Genomic DNA, 23,089 nt, shown 5'->3' on the forward strand with positions numbered 1-23,089 from the left:
TATATCACGGCAGCTTGATGTGGGAGGAAAGCCCAAGTGATGCAGGTCTTTAATATTCATTACCTTCTGTGATCATTCTAGGCACTGCAATTCACTGTGCGGAGTTGCTTTCCTTGGGCACTCCAGAAACATATGATCAAGGGATCGAATCCCAGTATGTTTCTAGGTTTGTCAGCTCCATATCTGTGCATATGGGTTTGACCAAAGTGATAAATGTCTTGAGAACTGCATCAGTTGGGCCTTACCCCACATTCAGCTGACAAGCTGTACTATTAATGGCATTAGACCCTACTCACTCACTCACTCACTCGACCTGTGAGTAGAGACTAGGTCTATAGCAACCCATGCTTGCCGTAAGAGGTGTCTGTACTTGTTGTAAGAGGCGACTAATGGGATTGGATGGTCAGGCTCACTGACTTGGTTGAAGAATGTCATCGTATCCCAATTGCGCTGATCGATGCTCATGATGTCAATCAGTGGACTGTCTGGTTCAGACTTGATTATTTACAGACCACCGTCATAGAGCTGGAATATTGGTGAGTGCGGTTTTAAACAACAAACAAACAAATAAAGTCTCACTCAAACATTGACTTCCTGTGAAAAAATCGGTTGGAGCATGTAGAGCAGGCATCCTGAAATGGGATATGTCACGTTGTTAAAACCTCATCATGTTTTGTAATTCCTATGTTTACAGACGACATCTTTAAGACACGTGGCATGAAAGCAACAGAAGCTAAGTATACAAAGATATGGTTTCTTCCAGGGTTCCTCATGAGTGATCTGCTCCTGGTTGTGAGGGGCTCGGACTGATGACAAGATGGCGCTCTGCCGGACAGCCAGAGCCAAGACGATCGCAGTGGGTTGTACAGGACTGTGCATGCTGGCCATAGGATTAGGACTCATCCCTGTCATTAATGTTGTAGTGGACAAGAAGGTTAGACAGGTGAGTGATTTGTCTGTCTGTCTGTCTGTCCGTCTCTCTGTTCTATAATGCTTCACTCAGCAATAATCCAGCTATATGACGGAGCCATTAAAACTGGCAAACCTGGACTAGACAAACCCGTGATTAATGTTATGAGCAGCTTCCCTGGGTATGGTGACATGCAGCAACCTAGTCACTGAGGCTGACCACCCGATCCACTAACCTGCCTTGTATGATGAGAATAGGATTCTGGAGGCCAGTGTGAACCTAGCACCCCCACGGGGTATGGTGAGTGATGAGAAACAAAAGAACCATTATATAGCATAAGTGTAAGTCATTTTAAGCTAGACCACCTCCGTGGTCTAATGGTAGAGCATCCGCCCGGAGAGCGGAAAGTCCGGGGTTCGATCCCCAGCCGCGTCATACCAAAAGACGTTAAAAGATAATACTTGTTGTTACCCTGTCTGGCGCTCGGTATTAAGGGGCTAAAACAAGGACTGGTCGGCTCGGAGTCAGTATACTGTGTCTGAGTGGGGTATTCATGTTAAACTGCGGCATGTTATCTCAGTGTGCTAGCACTATAAATCTGCATCAGTCCGCACTAGTACAAGCAGCCACACACACATACACATGCATGCACGTTGCTATATAAGTGCAATAATCTTGGACGCGACGTTAAACCCCATTTCACCTCACCACCTCACATTTTAAGCTATTTATTTCTGGTCAATTCAAATGGCTTCCTCATCTCCCTGGGGAGTATGCAACCCAAGTTGCTTGTCAGGTGCTGGAAAGTTTTGCGTTTGTACATTTTAACAACTAGGTACCTACTTGCTGCTTGGCAAATGTAGGCAAATTTCTCTTGCCTTAGAAGGAGATACACACATATTTTATAACCTATGATTCAGTGTGGAGCAGGAAGGATGTCCTCTCCCAGCATGGGCATAAGGGCTGTGTATTAGCCTAAAATGCAGGTATCTGTATTGCAATATATATTGCGATATTTTGGAAGTGAACAATGATAAACACTGATTGTACATGCAGATCCTATTTTCTTAATAGTGAAGTAAATATGGTCAGTCACGGCCATTTTGTAGTCATGGATACAGGGGAGATAATAACGCAAGAGAAAAATCACTTCTGCATTTCTGCTCTAATGTCAATCAATTTAGAAGGGAGGCACCATTTGTGAATGAATTTCAGTGTAGATTTTAGGTTTAAAGATTCAACCCATGTTAAACCCATGTGATTGTGTTCCAGAGTGTCATCTTGAAGGAGGGGGGTCTCCAGTATGACATCTGGAGGAACATGACAATCCCGGTGTACATGCAGTTCTACATGTTTAACCCGTGTCTGTGTGTTCCAGAGTGTCATCTTGAAGGATGGGGGTCTCCAGTATGACATCTGGAGGAACATGACAATCCCGGTGTACATGCAGTTCTACATGTTTAACCCGTGTCTGTATATTCCAGAGTGTCATCTTGAAGGAGGGGGGACTCCAGTATGACATCTGGAGGAACATGACAATCCTGGTGTACATGCAGTTCTACATGTTTAACTCGTGTCTGTGTGTTCCAGAGTGTCATCTTGAAGGAGGGGGGTCTCCAGTATGACATCTGGAGGAACATGACAATCCCGGTGTACATGCAGTTCTACATGTTTAACCTGAAGAACCCTGAGGAGGTACACAACGGTGAAACTCCGGACATGGAACAGAGGGGCCCCTACACATACAGGTATTTCATATCTATCTCATTAAAATCAGATCTTAGTTCTCGCTACCGCTAAACAAAGATCCCCTTAGGGGTCACGTCAGAACGACCTTTCAACCGACCAATCAGACCGTCGCTTACCAGATCATGAAAGTGACCGTCGATTTCTAGTCATGCAGCTTCGAAAACGTTAAAACAGGCTATTCCGAACGATAGTTATGGGCTTAACGACTGAATCTATACAATCTAGACCATATTTTAGCCATTCTAGAATGTTCTTTTGTTCAGGTTTCAAATTTTTAGGCGAGAATTTGTCAAAATATGTTTCGAAGCGTAGTCGCAAAATTGAAATTGGTGCCGTAAAGCACGAGAAAGCTGCCTTCTGATTGGCTACTGTCGACTTCTTGTCAGTAATTCCATTGGTGGTCAGAGTTTGCGAAAGGTCGGTCTGACGTAATCCGTAATGGGATGTCCTCAGATCTTTGTTTAGTGGCAGCGAGAACTAAGATCTGATTTTAATGAGATTGATTTCATATACACATACATAGGTGTTCACGTGGTATTTGTTATAACACAAGTGCACAGAATTATCGAGGCATTTTCAGAGGGCGATATTCTGACCCAGGTCTACGGGAAGTGTCAGTAAAATTTAAGGAAGATGTTTACAGCACCTGGTTAAACTGTGGTCTCCATGTCATGTTTGTGTTTCCAGGGAGACAAGATACAAAGAGAACATAACCCATCACGACAACGGTACAGTCTCCTACCGTCAGATGAGAGTTTTCAAGTTTGATCGCAACATGTCCGTGGGGGACGAAACAGATCAGTTCACCACAATCAACCCTCCACTCATGGTAAGCACAACCTTCCGTTACCAGTAATTACTGTATTCTTCCCATTAAATATAACTTGGAATAGATATTTCAAATTTTCAATGGGACAGGCATTGGCTTTGTTGAAATTTGTGTGATTACAAGATAACTCAAAATAGCTTGGTGAAATAATATCACCATGGCAATTCATGCTTATCGGCAACCCATGCTAGTTTAAAAGGCGACTGGGATCGGATGGTCAGGCTCGCTGAGTTGGTTGATGCATGTTATCGTATCCCAATTATGCAGATCGATGCTCATGATGTCAACCACTGGATTGTCTGGTCCAGATTTGATTATTTGCAGACCACAGTCATCCCGTCAAGATTCGGGGTTAGAATTGGTCTTTAGCAACCGATGATTATTGTAAGAGGTGACTAACAGGATTGGGTGGTCAGGCTCGCTGACTTGGTTGATGCATGTCATCATATCCCAATGGCGTAGATTGATGCTCATGATGTCAATCACTGAATTGTCCGGTTCATATTTGGTTATTTACATAGCCGTCATATAGCTGGAATATTGCTGAGTGCGTTGTTAAACAACAAGCAAAACAAACAATCAGACCACAGTCATATAGCTGGAATGCTGCGGAGTGCAATGTTAAACAACAAACAAACAAAACTTATATTTTGGATTCAGACACTTCTCACAGCCCTGAGGTTCCAGCCTGAGGCGGTGAGGACGGTGATCAGTGGGGTGCTGAGGCTGACGCCCGCTGAGCTGTTCATGACGAGGCCGATGAAGGAAATTATCTGGGGCTACCATGACCCCCTACTCAAGGTTGCCAAAAAATTTGACCATGAATGGTTCTACACTGACTACGTTGGATATTTCATCAATGTAAGCTATGTAGTCAAGTTTTGTTGTTATGCCAGTATGGTTTTGTTTCCTAACGATACAGTGATTATCGAGTATTTCTGATTCACAAAGGTCTTTAATCCTATGAGAGAGGGGGCACGTCTAAGTCGGCGCGATTCGCTGCACAGAGTTGGGTCCCTTGGGCATGCCAGAAATCTATGATTGTGGGTTCGAATCCCAGTTCGCCCTGATTATGTTTCTAGGTTTTCACCGAAGTGGCAAACGTCAGAAACCTGCATCACTTTGGGCTTTCCTCCCACATTAAGCTGACACGCCGTGATATAACTGGAATACTGTTAAAAGCGGCGTTAAACCCAACTCACTCACTCACTCACTCACCTATGAGAGAAGTTCTGAATATTTATGAGCCTGTTAGGACAGTGGTGGAACCTTCTGGTTGAGAGACCTGGGTTCGGTTAACTGCATGGGTACAGTGTGTGAAACCCATTCCTGGTGTCCCCAGGATTTGCCTGTAATATCGCTTAAAGTATAAAAGCCATACTCACTCACTATGAACCCTGGTATCTAGCCCTGGCATGTAGACCTGGTAGCTAGTCTAGTCCTAGTGTATATTTCCCGGTGTATAGAATCTAATTTTATATTTATTTCAACTGTTGACTAATGATTTTGAGAAGTAAGCAACTAAAAGTTAAAGACTTAAGGGACTGGTTATTTTTTATGGTGGTGAGGGGGATTGGTCTTTGGACTGTATCACATTTTGCTGTCGCCGTCCCCTCCCCCCCAATAATGTTGAAATGTACAGCTTTTTTATTTGACAAAAACACAACTGTGTCATATTTTCATACCCCCCACCCCCAATTTAGTTGTGATAAATTTAGGACCCCTCTCCTATTATAAATGACCACTCCCCAACTGAAGAGTTTCTGTTAAGGTAACACTGCAACACAAATGAGCGTAATTCTCAAGCTCCTCACAGCGATAGCCCGTTCGCGGAGCTCTCTATACTATCGCTGCCACCAGTCTAAACTCCCCACTGTGATAGATGGCCCCAACCATGCTTGGAGTTGAATTTGCAACCGAATGACCGTTATGTTTACAAACAAGTGACGACTGTCGTGACACCGAATACACTTACCGCTGCTAAATTACTTTCTCTGTTTGTTAATTTGAATTTCTATTTCATTAAAACTATCATGTTATTGATATAGTAAGATTGTAAGGGTGAAGTTGGTTGATTTTCCGTTAGTCTGCAATCTTGAACCAATCTGATTATACAAACAACAAAGTAAATTCATCTGGAAAACATGGTCAGTCGTAAACCTTTTCAAAATTCAAAATGATGGCATTCCCAAAGACATAAACAAAAGTATCAACGTTACTACAGTTGGGGTTAGAGGGCAAATTTCAAGATTCTTGTAATGGCGGCGCCCACACTGGTGGCAGCGATGTTACCGAGAGTGTAACAAAGGTGTCACGCGCTGGGAAGGAGCGTGCGTAATTCTTATTAAAGGGAGATAATCCTTGATGCCAATAACCTGAAATTGCTACTAAGTTTGTTAACATTTTTTTTTCTTGTATTTTGTAAGTTATGAAACTATTTTTGTAGTCATAGTAATTAATATTAAAAACTATTACTGTAAGTGTGAACCAAGTCAGTACTTTGAAGTATATAGCCTGAATGTATAGCCTGCATTTTGTGTTGTGAGAATATTTGTGACCTTCACCTACAGAAAAACAACACAGACGATGGAGAATACACAGTGCACACCGGGGAGACGGACATCAGCCTGCTGGGGGTCATTGATAAATACAATGGGTCTAGGTAAGCGAAACAATCTTCAAGTAAAAGGAGTATGCGTATACTCCGACACGTTGTGTTCCTCATAATAAAGAAGTTGACATCCATAAATTCTCTGCCATATGCGTATCACTTCTAAATGAATTCCAAAGATTTCGGTCTCCTGTTGTCATGGGTTTGTTCAACACGACCAAGTTTGTCAACTTAAGTACCCTGTTTGGTGTATGGCCTTGGGCTCTGCAATGAGTTCAATGCCACCAAAGTAAAAAATATTGAACATTCGGTACTTAAAACATAATCAGCATTCTTTTTTTTACAAACTAAACCATCTGACCAAAGTAATTATAGATGGAAAATGTTATCAATGCGATAAACCAGTTTGATAAAATTGGTATACTTATTCGATAACTATGTAAAGGAGGACACCAAGTACGAACTATTTTTAAACTTTGAAAATCGATGCAATGTTTGATGAATATATTATTGGCTGACGCTCCTTGTAGGTAAAGATAGGGGATTCCCCATGTGTGGCTGCTTCTGAAGACAAACATGGCTGTAAATCATTTGGAACAATATGATAAATGGGACGGTTCACCCAAACATATTCATACGCGGCTTCTAAAGTTAATTACGTCTTAAACATGATTATTTTAAGAATAACATCATGGAATAAAGAGATTATAACACTCATGTGTTTCTGTATCATAGTGAGTGAGTGAGTTCAGTTTTACGCCGCTTTTAGCAATATTCCAGCAATATCGCGGCGGGGGACACCAGAAATGGGCTTCACACATTGTACCCATGTTGTGAATCGAACCCGGGTCTTCGGCGTGACAAGTTAACGCTTTAACCACTTGGCTACCTGACTGCCCCTTCTGTATCATAAATATCATTTTTAGTAATAAGTAATTAGTAATAACTCGCAAAGGCTCACACAATACGTTATTATTCCTAACATGTGATACTTATGATCTGAAACACTCGGCTAATAATCTCTCTATATATTGTACAGCAGACATACTGGATGACCTCAATAAAACTGTGTTGTGAATTATATTACAAAGTAAACACAATTTATGGGTAACAACTTCTTTGAGGTCTTTGAAAGGCATTTAGAAGTGAAACACATAAGGAACAGAATATATGGATGTTAACTTTATTAAACTGTAAGAGCCACATTTCCTTAAATATCCTTATACTGTTGTCAAGTTATTGTGTCTACTCTGTCATGGGTCAGCTTCTAAGAATGGCCTGTCAAACAATTCAAGTTGTAGTATGACAAATCTATTAGTGTTGTTTTTGTCTTTTAGTAAATATTTGTTGTTGCAGTTACCTGAACTTCTGGTCAACCCCGTGGGCCAACATGGTGAACGGGACAGGTAGGTCTTGCTGCACATTCATATGTGTGTGTACTCTTTATAGTGATGTGTGTTACTCAGTCTTGATAGAATGTGTGTAGCCTTGATAGTGAATGTGAGTGGCCTTGACAGTGAATGTGTATAGCCTTGATAGTGAATGTGAGTGGCCTTGACAGTGAATGTGTGTAGCCTTGATAGTGAATGTGTGTAGCCTTGATAGTGAATGTGTGTAGCCTATATAGTGAATGTGTGTAGCCTTGATAGTGAATGTGAGTGGCCTTGATAGTGAATGTGTGTAGCCTTGATAGTGAATGTGTGTAGCCTTGATAGTGAATGTGTGTAGCCTTGATAGTGAATGTGAGTTGTCTTGATGGTGAATGTGTGTAGCCTTGATAGTGAATGTGTGTAGCCTTGATAGTGAATGTGAGTGGCCTTGACAGTGAATGTGTGTAGCCGTACTAGTGAATGTTTGAGTGGCCTTGACATTGAATGTGTGTAGCCTTGATAGTGAATGTGAGTGGCCTTGACAGTGAATGTATGAGTGGCCTTGACAGTTAATGTGTGTAGCATTGATAGTGAATGTGAGTGGCCTTGACAGTGAATGTATGAGTGGCCTTGACAGTGAATGTATGAGTGGCCTTGATAGTAAATGTGAGTGGCCTTGTCAGTGAATGTGTGTAATGTTGACGTTTAGCTTACTTTTCAATTTTAAAACAATGTAAGATTTAAACATATTTTTAAATATTGAAAGGACAATGTTGAACATTAAATTTCCCCTCACATTAAGCTGATATGCTGTGATAAAACTGGAATACTGTTCAAAGCGGCATTAAACCCAACTCACTCACTCCCTCACTCACTCAAGGCCAGTGTTAAATCAATGTTGAAAACAACATCACTTTCAAACATATCTTCAAATATGGAAAGGCAAATGTTGAAATAATGTAATGTTATTCAACGTAGCAACTGGGGCGGTTGGGTAGCTTAATGATTAAAGCGTTGGCTCGTCACGCCGAAGACCCAGGTTCAATTCCCGACATGGGTACAATGTGTGAAGCCCATTTCTGGTGTCCCCCGCCGTGATATTGCTGGAATATTGCTAAAAGCGGCGTAAAACCATACTCACTCACTTACAACGTAGCAACTTCAGATCAACCAAATATAAACATTGAAACAATGACATTAGCTTGCTGGGGGAAAGCTTTGATCATCTCTGGATTGTCCCCATTGTTTTCTAGATGGGACAATAGCTCCACCTTTCATACAGGATGTCACAAGACTGCCGACATTCTCGTCCGATGTGTGCAGGTAAGTCCAGTTAGGATGGGTATTGGAGGTTGAAAGTGCATCACAATATTTTACGATGCTCAAGGCCGTATTGCAATACTAGCACGATATATTGTATAATTATTAATTTCGAATTTGAAAGCAATTTGAAACTCCATTGTATTAATTGAAGTTCATATTCAGGCCTCAAAGTTGCGATTTAAACGGTCGCCAATCCAACCTAAATTTCAATTTTTTCAACTGTCTAAAATTCAAAGGTAGTTCAATGTCTTCCTTAAAAAATATCCTGTTGGAACTCAGTTCTTATGCTTCATATTTGAAGACTCAAAACTAAATAAATTAGCTGATTTGTGGAAAACATGTCTGCTAATAATTGTACTTGTGTATAATACGTCCTAAAGTCGACAATGAACAGAAATACATAGATATTAATGTCATTAGTATCTTATTTCAGTTGACAATGCTCATTGGATAAGCAAGGATATACCTAAATAATCTAGTAACATAAACTACATCATTGTTCGAGTCACAAATAACAAAAATCAAGTACATGTTCCACTAATATTACAGTTTCAAGCCTAGTGCTATGATTTGTACATATTATTATAGTTATTTGATAAAAGATAATTTCAAATGCTTGTGGCTGCCTACAATATTGGCTTAACTTCTTGATTTTACCACTGGCTACCTGGAAAAAAATACTTGTAGCCATATGGCTACTTGGTAAATATTTAAACTTTGAGGCCTGATATATGGAACATAACAAAATGCTTGTACAGCAATGTTTACTCATGGACCCGTGAAGATTCCAGGGTAGAATAGGTCTTCAGCAACCCATGTTTGCCGTGAAAGACGACTATGCTTGTCATAAGAGGCGACTAATGGGATCGGGTGGTCAGGCTAACTGACTTGGTTGATGTATGTCATCAATCCCAATTGCGTGGATCAATGCTCATGATATCAATCACTAGATTGTCTGCTCCAGACTTGATTGTTTACAGACTGCCATCATATAGCTGGAATATTGCTGAGTGTGGTGTTAAACAACAAACAAACAAACAAACATTCAATAAATACACACAGATACATGTTCCAGGTACTCGTATTTGGGAAGTGTATAACATTAAACACATGATAAGAATCACTATTTGAAATCACCCAAATACTGAGTGTTAAAACATGATACTGCAGTATGTGTCGTGGAAAGAATGAACATCAATTTGCCGATATACAAATTTTCCAATGTCACAGAAAACTTATTTCCAGCCAAATCAGTAGACCTATAAGGAATGTCACTGTTAAGAACTTGAAGTACATACTAGTACACATATATCTGTAACATTTGCGGGATTATGTAACTTCGAGTGGCTTTTGTCTTTAATATGATATATATTTTTATTGTTTTGGTATACAAGCTTTCCAAACCTAAAAATCAAGAATGTGAAAAAAATAAGAAGTTCAATTGTAAACTTTTTTTCTGAAACAAATATATCACAAATTGTTTCTCTGATTACTCAGACAAGTGATACCTGCCCAATGAACCATGAATACCTGCTTAAAGCTTGAGATGTAGCCATGACAAATACTATGTCTAGTTTCACCAGTATTCCAAGCAGTACATGGCATTATTTCCATGTAAATGCAATGAGAATGCAATAGAATGCAATAGAGAAAAATAATTTTTTCCCATTCTACTGACCACTTTACAAAAAATAACATTTTGAAGTGTCAAATTTTATGTTTAACCTTTAGGCAAAAATTTATGATATGAAGAAATAAACAAAAAAAACGTTTAGGAAACACCAGTGAATTTATTAGATTGCAGATAAAAGAAAAATGATAAAAATAACAATAGAAATAGAAAAAAGTATTACTTGCAGTACAACACCATGCTCTTCCAACACCGCAGCATTTCACAACTATAACACGTCGATGCTGATAAAGGTATGTGTTTTCCCGTCTTTCTACAGGTCGGTGTATGGCCTCCACTCGTCGGATGTGAAGACCACCCAAGGGATCCCCCTCCATCGCTTCACAGGGAACCAGGCGGAACTGGGAAATTTGACGCTGAATCCAGACAACATCGGCTTCTGTACCCCACAGTCCAGCTGTTTTGGAACTGGGGTGCTGAATGTCAGTGCCTGTCAAAGTTGTAAGTTGTCCAATAATATTGTCGTCTAAACTTCACTCATCTTCCTGAGGCAAGGGAGTTAACTGACTATAAAAGTCCAGTTTCCACCCTTGCCGAACCAGGCTGAAATTTCTGTGCTCAATCGTAGGACCATCAGTGGCTATTACGAGTTACGTCCCTTCTATGTCCCTCCTACTGACCAATCAGATTCCACCTCTCATATTGCTTACCGTATATGACCGCGGATAAGCCGACCCCGTAGATAAGCCGAGGTGCTAACTTGACCATTGAAATACGAGAGAAAATGATATGACCCGCAGATAAGCCGAACCAGGAATTGAAAGGCAAATAACACTGCGAAGTCGGACTGCAAGACATGTGCCGGTACTCGCAGATATTCAAAAATATAAGATGAAAAACGTTTTAATTATATTGAAAAAGTCATTATTATTTCTAATAAAGATTTAACAAACCAGTCATCCACTTTCATAATGTGGGAAGCTGTTTCTCGTGGGTTTTTTTAATCTCATAATGATCGTTATATGTTGCCATCAACAACAAGCGCCATTTTGTGAATCGGTGTATATAGAATTACGAACCCGTGAGAAAATATATCAGCTAGAGCGAAGACTCGCAGTTTGAATTCAGCATCGTAAGCATGGCGTTTTCGTTTCCAACTCATGATGAAAATGTCAGTCAGTAAAAATATACCAACTTTTATAACCCCCTTTACACCACTATTGTATGTTAATCCAATTGAATTAAATAAACTATCATACTATGAACACATTGAATGACCATCACTTACTCACAGGCTTCTCCAGTTTATTAAACTAATCTCTCGAAAACAAAGGAATTAAGTCCCTACTCCCAACACGATCGCTAAGCACCCACAACTTGAAAATGTTTGTGTAAACAACATGACAAGACCAATCGGCCCGTTATTATCAATGCTCATTTCCTTGTGTACCGTGTTGCTTTTTCAACAGGAAGCAATCACAGTGGTCACCGTTTGTGACGTCACAGGAAACAGCTGATCACATGTTTTTGCAAATGGCGAACGGAATAACTCGCCGATACAGTTGTTTATTTGCCTCTTTCAATAAAGGTAGACACTTGTTCACTATCAATTTATGAACTTTGCAAAACGTACGTAATAGCTATTGGCGATTTCATCCGGGGATTATATATTTTAGCTGTGAATTACATATATTGTTACATGTAAAGATTGTGAAGTTTACGGAGAACGATAAACTTTGAACATTCAATTGAAAACTTATTATCGGAAGTAGTCACATGCATAACATTTTTTTAATAATGACAACATTGGTGTATAATAATAACTTTATTGATAATTTATAACAATAATGGCTCTAGTCGTGGCAACTTCCAAACTTTCGGGAAGTTGTGATCTATCAGACCGTCATTCAGGCGATGTTTCTGACAGATCACGATCTGAAAAATACTATCATGAAAGTGTATCCCGTGGATAAGCCGACCCCTTTCTACAGAATCTTTTTTCTGGTCCTCAAAATTCGGCTTATACGCGGTCATATACGGTACATTTGCTTCAAACAAAATAGCTGCGCCCTGTTCAAGATGATCTTAACGATAATTAAATCTATACTTATAACAGGTCTTAATTCGCATTAAATTCGCAAGTGCATCAATTCACGTGAACATCTTGAAACATGAAATGATTTGAAAAATATCTGTTGATGCCGAGTTAGCGGTACGCATGCTTTGCAAATCCTGCAAGTGACCTAAATTTGCATGGCAGTTTAGTAACCGGATTTCAGTACGCGATTCTGATTGGACTATGCATAGACTCGTAAGTCCAGCTAAAATATAACTTCATAATCGAGTCTGAACTTGACAATCCAGTGATTCATATCGTGAGCATCGATCTATGCAATTTGGAAACGATGACATGCATCAACTAAGTCAGCGAACCTGACACCCGATTCCATAAGTCGCCTTTTATGACAAGCATGAGTTGATGAAGAGCTATGGTAACCCGGATCTTCAGGGGTCTGAAGACGTTGGATACAATGGTTCTGGTGCACCCGAGTTCACGCTGCTGCATGCGAGTGGCTGCTATGAATTACCTACCTTGACGCATCCTGTTTCCTACATCCGCAAAACATTGACAATGGATCCGGAAGACAAGGATGTGAATGTGCGCTTGTTACGCACATAGCACTCAGCATGACAGGGGTGGGTTATCAGAAAGCTTCTTCATTGAGAACTGCCAATAATATACAGGCAAACAAAAGGAGGAAATTTGGTGCTAAATTAGGTAGCAAGTTTTAGCTGGCATCAGACATCGTAGAAGTGAACATTACTGATAACATTGATAGTGCCAAACTCGACTCGAGCAAGTGGTGGAGGAAAGATGAATTGGGGTTTCTAGCTCAAAGTTTAATCTGTGTGGATTGCAGCTTTGCTTTCTATTGCATGAACTGAATAGGTACATCACAGATCTCTGATGACTGTGTCATAATTTTACATAAATATTGCTGTAAAATGTAATAGGATGTGCACATAATCTTGAAGTTCCCACAGTTTGATGACATCAAGCCCAAGAATGGATGACAAATTACACATATCCCAGGAATGAATGATGTAGCATGATACATATGATCGTAGTTGTGTGGAAAAGTAAAGCTTCAAATATGAATTGTCTAAGCATGCACTTGGTGCATGTAGCAATAAATATTAATTTGCACTTTTCAATAATAGGTTGCACTGGGGCATGTTATATATAGCTAAATCGAGAGATGATTTGAGTAATATACCAAAATATATATTTTGAAACACACTGAAAATAGATAATCAACTGTAACTTGAAATGAATGGCAAGAAAACAATTTTGGCTGTTCATCTCAATACACTTTGAATAAGATTCGAACCTGTATGATGAGATTGTTGTGTTTGATGATCTCACGCCTAATGATACTTGAACATATTTTACCTTAGGCTGGTCATGCTCAATGTCCTTGTAAAATGTGTGCAACAAATTGCATGTCTTGAAAGGTGACAAAACATAATCTGTGCGTGATGGTTATTGAAAACCCATTATTAAATGGCTGGTGCTGACAGTCTCCATGCTTGCTTTTTTTCAGTGGACTACTTCCAGATTCCGGGCGTGGTCTCGTTTCCTCACTTCTATCTGGCAGAGGACAAGTATGTCCATGGGGTGTATGGCATGGCACCCAACAAGGAGGAACACGAGACGGCCATTGATATAGAACCGGTGAGTAGTAGGAGGGGATGATGTGGGGGAAGAATTAAGGAACGGGTGGGAGAAGTGGGGATGGTACTGTGTGTAGAGGAAGTATTGAATAAAGAGTTTCAGAGAAGAGGTTTGGAGATTGTGTGTGGAGGAAGTATTGCAGAAGGGATGGAGAAGAGGTGATGGTAGGGTGCGTGGAGGAAGTATTGAAGAAGGGGTTCAGAGAAGTGGGGATGGTACTGTGTGTGGAGGAAGTATTGAATAAAGGGTGTCAGAGAAGAGGTGATGGTACTGTGTGTGGAGGAAGTACTGAATAAAGGGTTTCAGAGAAGAGGTTTGGAGATTGTGTGTGGAGGAAGTATTGCAGAAGGGATGGAGAAGAGGTGATGGTACTGTGTGATGAACAGGGGGTTCGGAGAAGTGGGGATGTTACTGTGTGTGGAGGAAGTATTGAAGAGGGGTTTCGGAGAAGAGGTTTAGGGATTATGTGTGGAGGAAGCATTGAAGAAGGGGTTCGGAGAAGAGGTTATGGTATTGTGTTATGAAAGAAGGTTATGGAAGAAGAGGTTTGGGGATTGTATGTGAAGGATTGAAGAAAGAACTGTGGATTGTGCAGAGGAGATGTTCAGTACCATTCTCCGTCTAGGTCTGACAAACCTTCCACAGGAGGTCACTTCCGATAAACACTGGTAAAACTATGACTGCCCAATAAAAATCAAATGTTTTTTTTGTTTTTTGTTGACATTTTTTATTCCTTTCGAAGAGTTTTACATCAGGTTCAGTGGTTACACAGTAGGTTTAGTCAATTGTAGTGACAATATGTTACATAGATGTACATTTCTTGTGATATAAATATAGCATGCATAATTGAAACACACACACACACACACACACACACACACACACACACACACACACACACACACACACACACATGATATGCCTCAAGTAGAGCATGAAAAGTTGTATCGATAGTCAGATATAACTAAAACAATTATGGTAGTATTGCAAAAAATCAAATGTTGCATAGGTTCTTTCGCAATCAGATATCTGTTTTCTAAAATGATTTGGTTTCATTTCTTTACTACCTTCTTTGTTCCAAGTCCAGTAAACCTTTTTGGTTGTTGATATCACAGTTCTAAGAAATGACAGGATATTAACATTTACCATAACATACACGTATTCATATGTGCCCTTTATTACTATTCATTCAGAACTGCCCATTTACATTCATTATCAATGTACTGAAATCTGCTTCATTCACTAACTCCCAAGAATTTGGAAGCCTTCATTCTGATTGGCTGATTATAAAGTTCACCTGATGTGACTGCCTCTTTAGGGTTGGTCAGATCTTGACGGAGAGAGGTATCAAATCGGATTATTAGAATGGCTGGTGATGTCCTCCTTTGTTCTGACAGCTGACTGGTCTAGTGCTGCAAGCTGCGAAGAGACTTCAGATCAACATGCATGTCATCCCCATCCCAGAAATACAGTAAGTTAGCATACCACAGTAGTGTTGTATTAGATGTATTGGGATACCATAGTAGTCTTGTATTAGATGTATTGGGATACCTCAGTAGTCTTGTATTAGATGTTTTGAGATACCACAGTAGTCTTGTATTAGATGTATTTGGATACCACAGTAGTCTTGTATTAGATGAATTGGGATACCACAGTAGTCTTGTATTAGATGTATTGGGATACCACAGTGGTCTTGTATTAGATGTATTGGGATACCACAGTAGTCTTGTATTAGATGTATTGGGATATACCACAGTGGTCTTGTATTAGATGTATTGGGATACCACAATAGTCTTTCATTGGTTGTATTGGGATACCACAGTGGTCTTGTATTAGATGTATTTGGATACCACAGTAGTCTTGTATGAGATGTATTTGGATACCACAGTAGTCTTGTATTAGATGTATTGGGATACCACAGTAGTCTTGTATTAGATGAATTGGGATACCACAGTAGTCTTGTATTAGATGAATTGGGATACCACAGTAGTCTTGTATTAGATGTATTGGGATACCACAATAGTCTTGCATTGGTTGTATTGGGATACCACAGTGGTCTTGTATTAGATGTATTTGGATACCACAGTAGTCTTGTATTAGATGTATTGGGATACCACAGTAGTCTTGTATTAGATGTATTGGGATACCACAGTAGTCTTGTATTAGATGTATTGGGATACCACAGTGGTCTTGTATTAGATGTATTGGGATACCACAATAGTCTTGCATTGGTTGTATTGGGATACCACAGTGGTCTTGTATTAGATGTATTTGGATACCACAGTAGTCTTGTATTAGATGTATTGGGATACCACAGTAGTCTTGTATTAGATGTATTGGGATACCACAGTAGTCTTGTATTAGATGTATTGGGATACCACAGTAGTCTTGTATTAGATGTATTGGGATACCACAGTGGTCTTGTATGAGATGTATTGGGATACCACAGTAGTCTTGTATTAGATGTATTGGGATACCACATTAGTCTTGTATTAGATGTATTGGGATACCACAGTAGTCTTGTATTAGATGTATTTGGATACCACAGTAGTCTTGTATTAGATGTTTTGAGATACCACAGTAGTCTTGTATTAGATGTATTTGGATACCACAGTAGTCTTGTATTAGATGAATTGGGATACCACAGTAGTCTTGTATTAGATGTATTGGGATACCACAGTGGTCTTGTATTAGATGTATTGGGATACCACAGTAGTCTTGTATTAGATGTATTGGGATATACCACAGTGGTCTTGTATTAGATGTATTGGGATACCACAATAGTCTTTCATTGGTTGTATTGGGATACCACAGTGGTCTTGTATTAGATGTATTTGGATACCACAGTAGTCTTGTATGAGATGTATTTGGATACCACAGTAGTCTTGTATTAGATGTATTGGGATACCACAGTAGTCTTGTATTAGATGAATTGGGATACCACAGTAGTCTTGTATTAGATGAATTGGGATACCACAGTAGTCTTGTATTAGATGTATTGGGATACCACAATAGTCTTGCATTGGTTGTATTGGGATACCACAGTGGTCTTGTATTAGATGTATTTGGATACCACAGTAGTCTTGTATTAGATGTATTGGGATACCACAGTAGTCTTGTATTAGATGTATTGGGATACCACAGTAGTCTTGTATTAGATGTATTGGGATACCACAGTGGTCTTGTATTAGATGTATTGGGATACCACAATAGTCTTGCATTGGTTGTATTGGGATACCACAGTGGTCTTGTATTAGATGTATTTGGATACCACAGTAGTCTTGTATTAGATGTATTGGGATACCACAGTAGTCTTGTATTAGATGTATTGGGATACCACAGTAGTCTTGTATTAGATGTATTGGGATACCACAGTAGTCTTGTATTAGATGTATTGGGATACCACAGTGGTCTTGTATGAGATGTATTGGGATACCACAGTAGTCTTGTATTAGATGTATTGGGATACCACATTAGTCTTGTATTAGATGTATTGGGATACCACAGTAGTCTTGTATTAGATGTATTGGGATACCACAATAGTCTTTCATTGGTTGTATTGGGATACCACAGTGGTCTTGTATTAGATGTATTTGGATACCACAGTAGTCTTGTATTAGATGTATTTGGATACCACAGTAGTCTTGTATTAGATGTATTGGGATACCACAGTAGTCTTGTATGAGATGTATTGGGATACCACAGTAGTCTTGTATTAGATGAATTGGGATACCACAGTAGTCTTGTATTAGATGTATTGGGATACCACAATAGTCTTGCATTGGTTGTATTGGGATACCACAGTGGTCTTGTATTAGATGTATTGGGATACCACAATAGTCTTGCATTGGTTGTATTGGGATACCACAGTGGTCTTGTATTAGATGTATTTGGATACCACAATAGTCTTGTATTAGATGTATTGGGATACCACAGTAGTCTTGTATTAGATGTATTGGGATACCACAGTAGTCTTGCATTAGATGAATTGGGATACCACAGTAGTCTTGTATTAGATGAATTGGGATACCAAAGTAGTCTTGTATTAGATGAATTGGGATACCACAGTAGTCTTGTATTATATGTATTGGGATACCACAGTAGTCTTGTATTAGATGTATTGGGATACCACAGTAGTCTTGTATTAGATGTATTGGGATACCACAGTAGTCTTGTATTAGATATATTGGGATACCACAATAGTCTTGTATTAGATGTATTGGGATACCACAGTGGTCTTGTATTATATGTATTGGGATACCACAGTGGTCTTGTATTAGATGTATTGGGATACCACAGTTGTCTTGTATTAGATGTATTGGGATTCCACAGTGGTCTTGTATTAGATGTATTGGGATACCACAATAGTCTTGTATTAGATGTATTGGGATACCACAATAGTCCTGTAATGGTTGTATTGGCATACCACAATAAACTTGTATTACATGTAGTTGTATTGGGATACCACAGGAGTCTTGTATTAGGTGTATTGGCATATCACAATAAACTTGTATTAATTGTATTGGGATACCATAGTAGTCTTGTATTAGTTATATCTTGAACCAGTATGACAATAATCTATACATTACCCATTGAATAAAATGCATATGAAATCTCATATGTCTGTTGAATTAGCATGTATATTCATAACAGAGATACATAAATGAGTTCTTCTATTTGCTTCACAGACAGACTGCCAACATCAAGCCAGTAGTGATGCCAATATTTTGGGTGAATGAGGTAATTATACCCCTGGGAAGTCCTTCCTACTTGAACCCTGGGGAACCCTTGAAGTCTGGAGCAGAGTGTCTCCTCAGTACCTGATGCTCCAAGGGATTCCCTGGCACAATACGTCCCCAGTATCCCATGTTTGTCTCTCTTTGGGGATTCCAGGGCTCAATACCTCCCCAATACCCCATGCTTGTCTCTGTGGGGATTCCAGGGCAGAATACGTACCCAGTGTCCAATGCTTGTCTCCCTGTGGGGTTTCAAGGACAGAATAGTTCATATATGAATAGTATATATATATACTCACGACAAAAGAAACGTGAATATCATACATATTGGTTAACATATGTAGAATTACTCATATTCAAGAGATATTTGATATATCATATATAGTATAGTATGATATGATATATTATAAACAAACATACTGGTATGTTGGGTGAATTGACACTCATAAATGCATCACATATGATGTCATAGATCCATGACTCGAGATGCACCATTTGTCTCATGCTGAATGAGCGTGTAAAGTTTAGACATCACGTGTAGCATATCGTGATAAGAATAAAGACACTCTGTGGTTAATTGGTACACATTGGAAACATCTCTTCGCAACGTACACACTTCTCTATATGTTTCTGGGGTACACGTTTCTTTGGGCAATGAGCTAATATAGTACCGGAACATCTGTTATATATCATAAATAATTTGGGATACATGAAATATATTAAAATGCATAATCTTAAGTCAGTATGCAGCACGACAGTCTGCATCTTCCCGAGGCAAGAGAGTTGACTATAAAAGTCCAGTTTCCACCCTTGCTGAACTAGGCTGGTATTATCGATTTACATTTTGGCTGGACTAACGAGTCTATGCATAGTCCAATCAAAATCGCACAAAGAAATCAAAATCCGGTTCGTAAATTGTCGCGAAGATTTCGGTTGATTGCAGTATTTGTAAAGCATGTGCACCACCAACTCGTTGTCAACAGATATTTTCCAAACCTTTTCATGTTTTTAATAAAGGTGCCCGCTTGATTTGATGCACTTCGCAATGTTAGACCCTTTTTATCACAACCTGGTTCTGGATTATCGATCAGATCATCTTGACTTGGCGCCACCGTTCTGTTGGAAACAAAGGCAAGTGATGGAATCTGATTGGTCCATAGGAGAGGCTTAGAAGGAACATAACGTAATAACCACTGGTGGCGCTATGATCGAGCACAGGAATTCCAGCCTCGTTCGGCAAGGGTGGAAACTGGACTTTTAAAGTCAGTTAACTCCCTTGCCTCAGGAAGATGGACAGTCTGTTGTCATTTTAGCTGCTGTGTACATATGCAGGTGCGCCCTGTTTGATTCACCACATGGGTACAATGTGTAAAACCCATTTCTGGTGTCCTCTGTTGTGATACTGTTGGAATTTTGCATAAAGCGGCATAAAACCTTACTCACTCACTCACTCACTCACTCACTCACTCACTCACTCACTCACTCACTCACTCACTCACTCACTCACTCACTCACTCACTCACTCACTCACTCACTCACTAATCAATCTGATACCAAATTTGAGACACTGCGCCATTCCTTGGGGCCCAATTAATGTATAGACAGAATTGGTATCATCGCCATGTGTGAATGTGAAGCATTGCAGTGTTTCTGTGGGTTTAGTATCGGCTGGTCCTTTGGATTATTTGTGGTTCATATTACATCACAACTAATCTTTTTTGTGAACTGTAAACACATGTTACTTCTGTTGGCAGAGTGCCGCAGTTGACGATGTCCACGCTAAGCAGTTGCAGGATCTGCTGTTTACGCCGCTGCTGGTCACAGATATAGTCAAATATGGACTTATTGGTGTTGGGGCGGCCATGTTTCTCTGTTCAGCAATCTATGCAATATGGTTCTTGAAGGTAATGTGTTTGTAAAGTTGGACACACATGGAACTATTTTGTGTCATTTGTATAGTTGTCTGTGTGTAGTAGTAGTGGTACCTCATGCTTGTTAAATGGGGACTAGGTGGATTGTGTGTCCCTTGTCCCAACTGGGTCAATGTTCGTGCTATCAACCACTGGTTGCTTGGTCCAGATTCTATTTTGTACAGGGCACCATGATGTACCCGGAATATTACTGATTGTGGCATGGAATAACTTTCACTTAATTACTTATTCCATTGCTCTGAGTTGTAATGCCAGAGGGGCACTGTTTGCTGAGGCGCCGCAATTCCCTGTGCAGAGTTGCGTCACAGTATGGCTGATGGGGTCGTTCCAGGGTAGCACAGTTTGTTGTGCAGAGTATGTGCTGTTTTTTAACCCATCTATCACAATGTACAATGATTTTTCGATTGTACCTAGGTTCCTCTTTGTCCATTGGGTGGAACTTTATGACATAGTGCTTCAATTTGTAATGATTGATTGGACCTGTTAAGATCCGGGGTAGAATAGGTCTTCAGCAACCCATGCTTATCGTAAAAGGCAACTATGCTTGTCAAAAGAGGCAACTAACGGGTTCAGGTGGTCAGACTCGCTGACTTGGTTGATGCATGTTATCGTAACCCAATTGTGTAGATTGATGCTCGTGATATTGGATTGTCGGGTCCAGACATGATTATTCACAGACCGCTGTTGTATAGTTGGAATATTGTTGAGTGCGGCAATAAAACAACAAACATGATGATTGCTTAAATTACTGAAGCATTGACGCTCATCAATTTTTCGATCACACTCCATCACTGGAAAGTGAAATATCAACTGTTATCAGTAACTCAATACTCAGAACTGATAATTAGCTAGTCTAGAACGTACCTTATGGTTAATGTTTATCTCCACCAAGATTTGTTGACTTTAGAACTATCCATTACTTTCAGTCCCCTGTGACTTCAACGAACAGCAGTGAAAGATCTGAGCCCCATCGCTGTGATGACAGCCCAGATGAGACCACACCCTTACTGTATGATGAAGCTTACAGTGGTCACAATAGCCACATAAACAGGCTACAACGGGGCAACACTGCCCCTAACAACAACCAGCTGGAAAGGGACACTGCAAGGGCTAACACTCACTCTAACACTGATAATATGCAAGAGGAAAGAGATCGATCCAACACTCCCCAAAACACTGATCATGTGCAAGAGGAAAGAGATCGATCCAAGACTCCCCCTTACACTGATCATATGCAAGAGGAAAGAGATCGATCCAAGACTCCCCCTAACACTGATCATATGCAAGAGGAAAGAGATCGATCCAACACTCCCCAAAACACTGATCATATGCAAGAGGAAAGAGATCGATCCAAGACTCCCCCTTACACTGATCATATGCAAGAGGAAAGAGATCGATCCAAGACTCCCCCTAACACTGATCATATGCAAGAGGAAAGAGATCGATCCAAGACTCCCCCTAACACTGATCATATGCAAGAGGAAAGAGATCGATCCAACACTCCCCAAAACACTGATCATGTGAAAGAGGAAAGAGATCGATCCAACGCTCCCCCTAACACTGATCATATGCAAGGGGGCACTGCAGGGATTGACACTCCCCCTAACACTGATCATATGCAAGAGGAAAGAGATCAATCCAACACTCCCCCTAACACTGATAATATGCAAGAGGAAAGAGATCGATCCAAGACTCCCCCTAACACTGATCATATGCAAGAGGAAAGAGATCGATCCAACGCTCCCCCTAACACTGATAATATGCAAGGGGGCACTGCAGGGATTGACACTCCCCCTAACACTGATAATATGCAAGAGGAAAGAGATCGATCCAAGACTCCCCCTAACACTGATAATATGCAAGAGGAAAGAGATCGATCCAACACTCCCCCTAACACTGATAATATGCAAGAGGAAAGAGATCGATCCAAGACTCCCCCTAACACTGATCATTTGCAAGAGGAAAGAGATCGATCCAACGCTTCCCAAAACACTGATCATATGCAAGAGGAAAGAGATCGATCCAACACTCCCCCTAACACTGATCATATGCAAGAGGAAAGAGATCGATCCAACACTCCCCAAAACACTGATCATATGCAAGAGGAAAGAGATCGATCTAACGCTCCCCAAAACACTGATCATATACAAGAGGAAAGAGATCGATCCAACGCTCCCCAAAACACTGATCATATGCAAGAAGAAAGAGATCGATCCATCACTCCCCAAAACACTGATAGACCACAAGCAGGGATAAATACATGA

The 23,089-nt window shown here is 40.1% G+C and overlaps 1 protein-coding gene across 1 annotated transcript; it reads left to right on the forward strand.

The window, feature by feature from the left end:
* Positions 1-778: 778 nt before the first annotated feature.
* LOC139453791 (scavenger receptor class B member 1-like) lies at positions 779-23,089 on the forward strand. Its single transcript, XM_071235258.1, has 13 exons — positions 779-943; positions 2,501-2,658; positions 3,347-3,488; positions 4,149-4,349; positions 6,059-6,150; positions 7,456-7,505; positions 8,723-8,792; positions 10,742-10,923; positions 14,028-14,158; positions 15,556-15,629; positions 18,847-18,898; positions 20,649-20,798; positions 21,752-23,089. The coding sequence occupies exons 1-13, from the start codon at positions 818-820 to the stop codon at positions 23,087-23,089; spliced, it is 2,766 nt and encodes a 921-aa protein (XP_071091359.1). The 5' UTR covers positions 779-817.

The sequence above is a fragment of the Haliotis cracherodii genome, unplaced genomic scaffold, assembly GCF_022045235.1.
Source record: "Haliotis cracherodii isolate W230 unplaced genomic scaffold, xgHalCrac1.p SCAF_10, whole genome shotgun sequence".
Lineage (NCBI taxonomy): Eukaryota > Metazoa > Mollusca > Gastropoda > Lepetellida > Haliotidae > Haliotis > Haliotis cracherodii.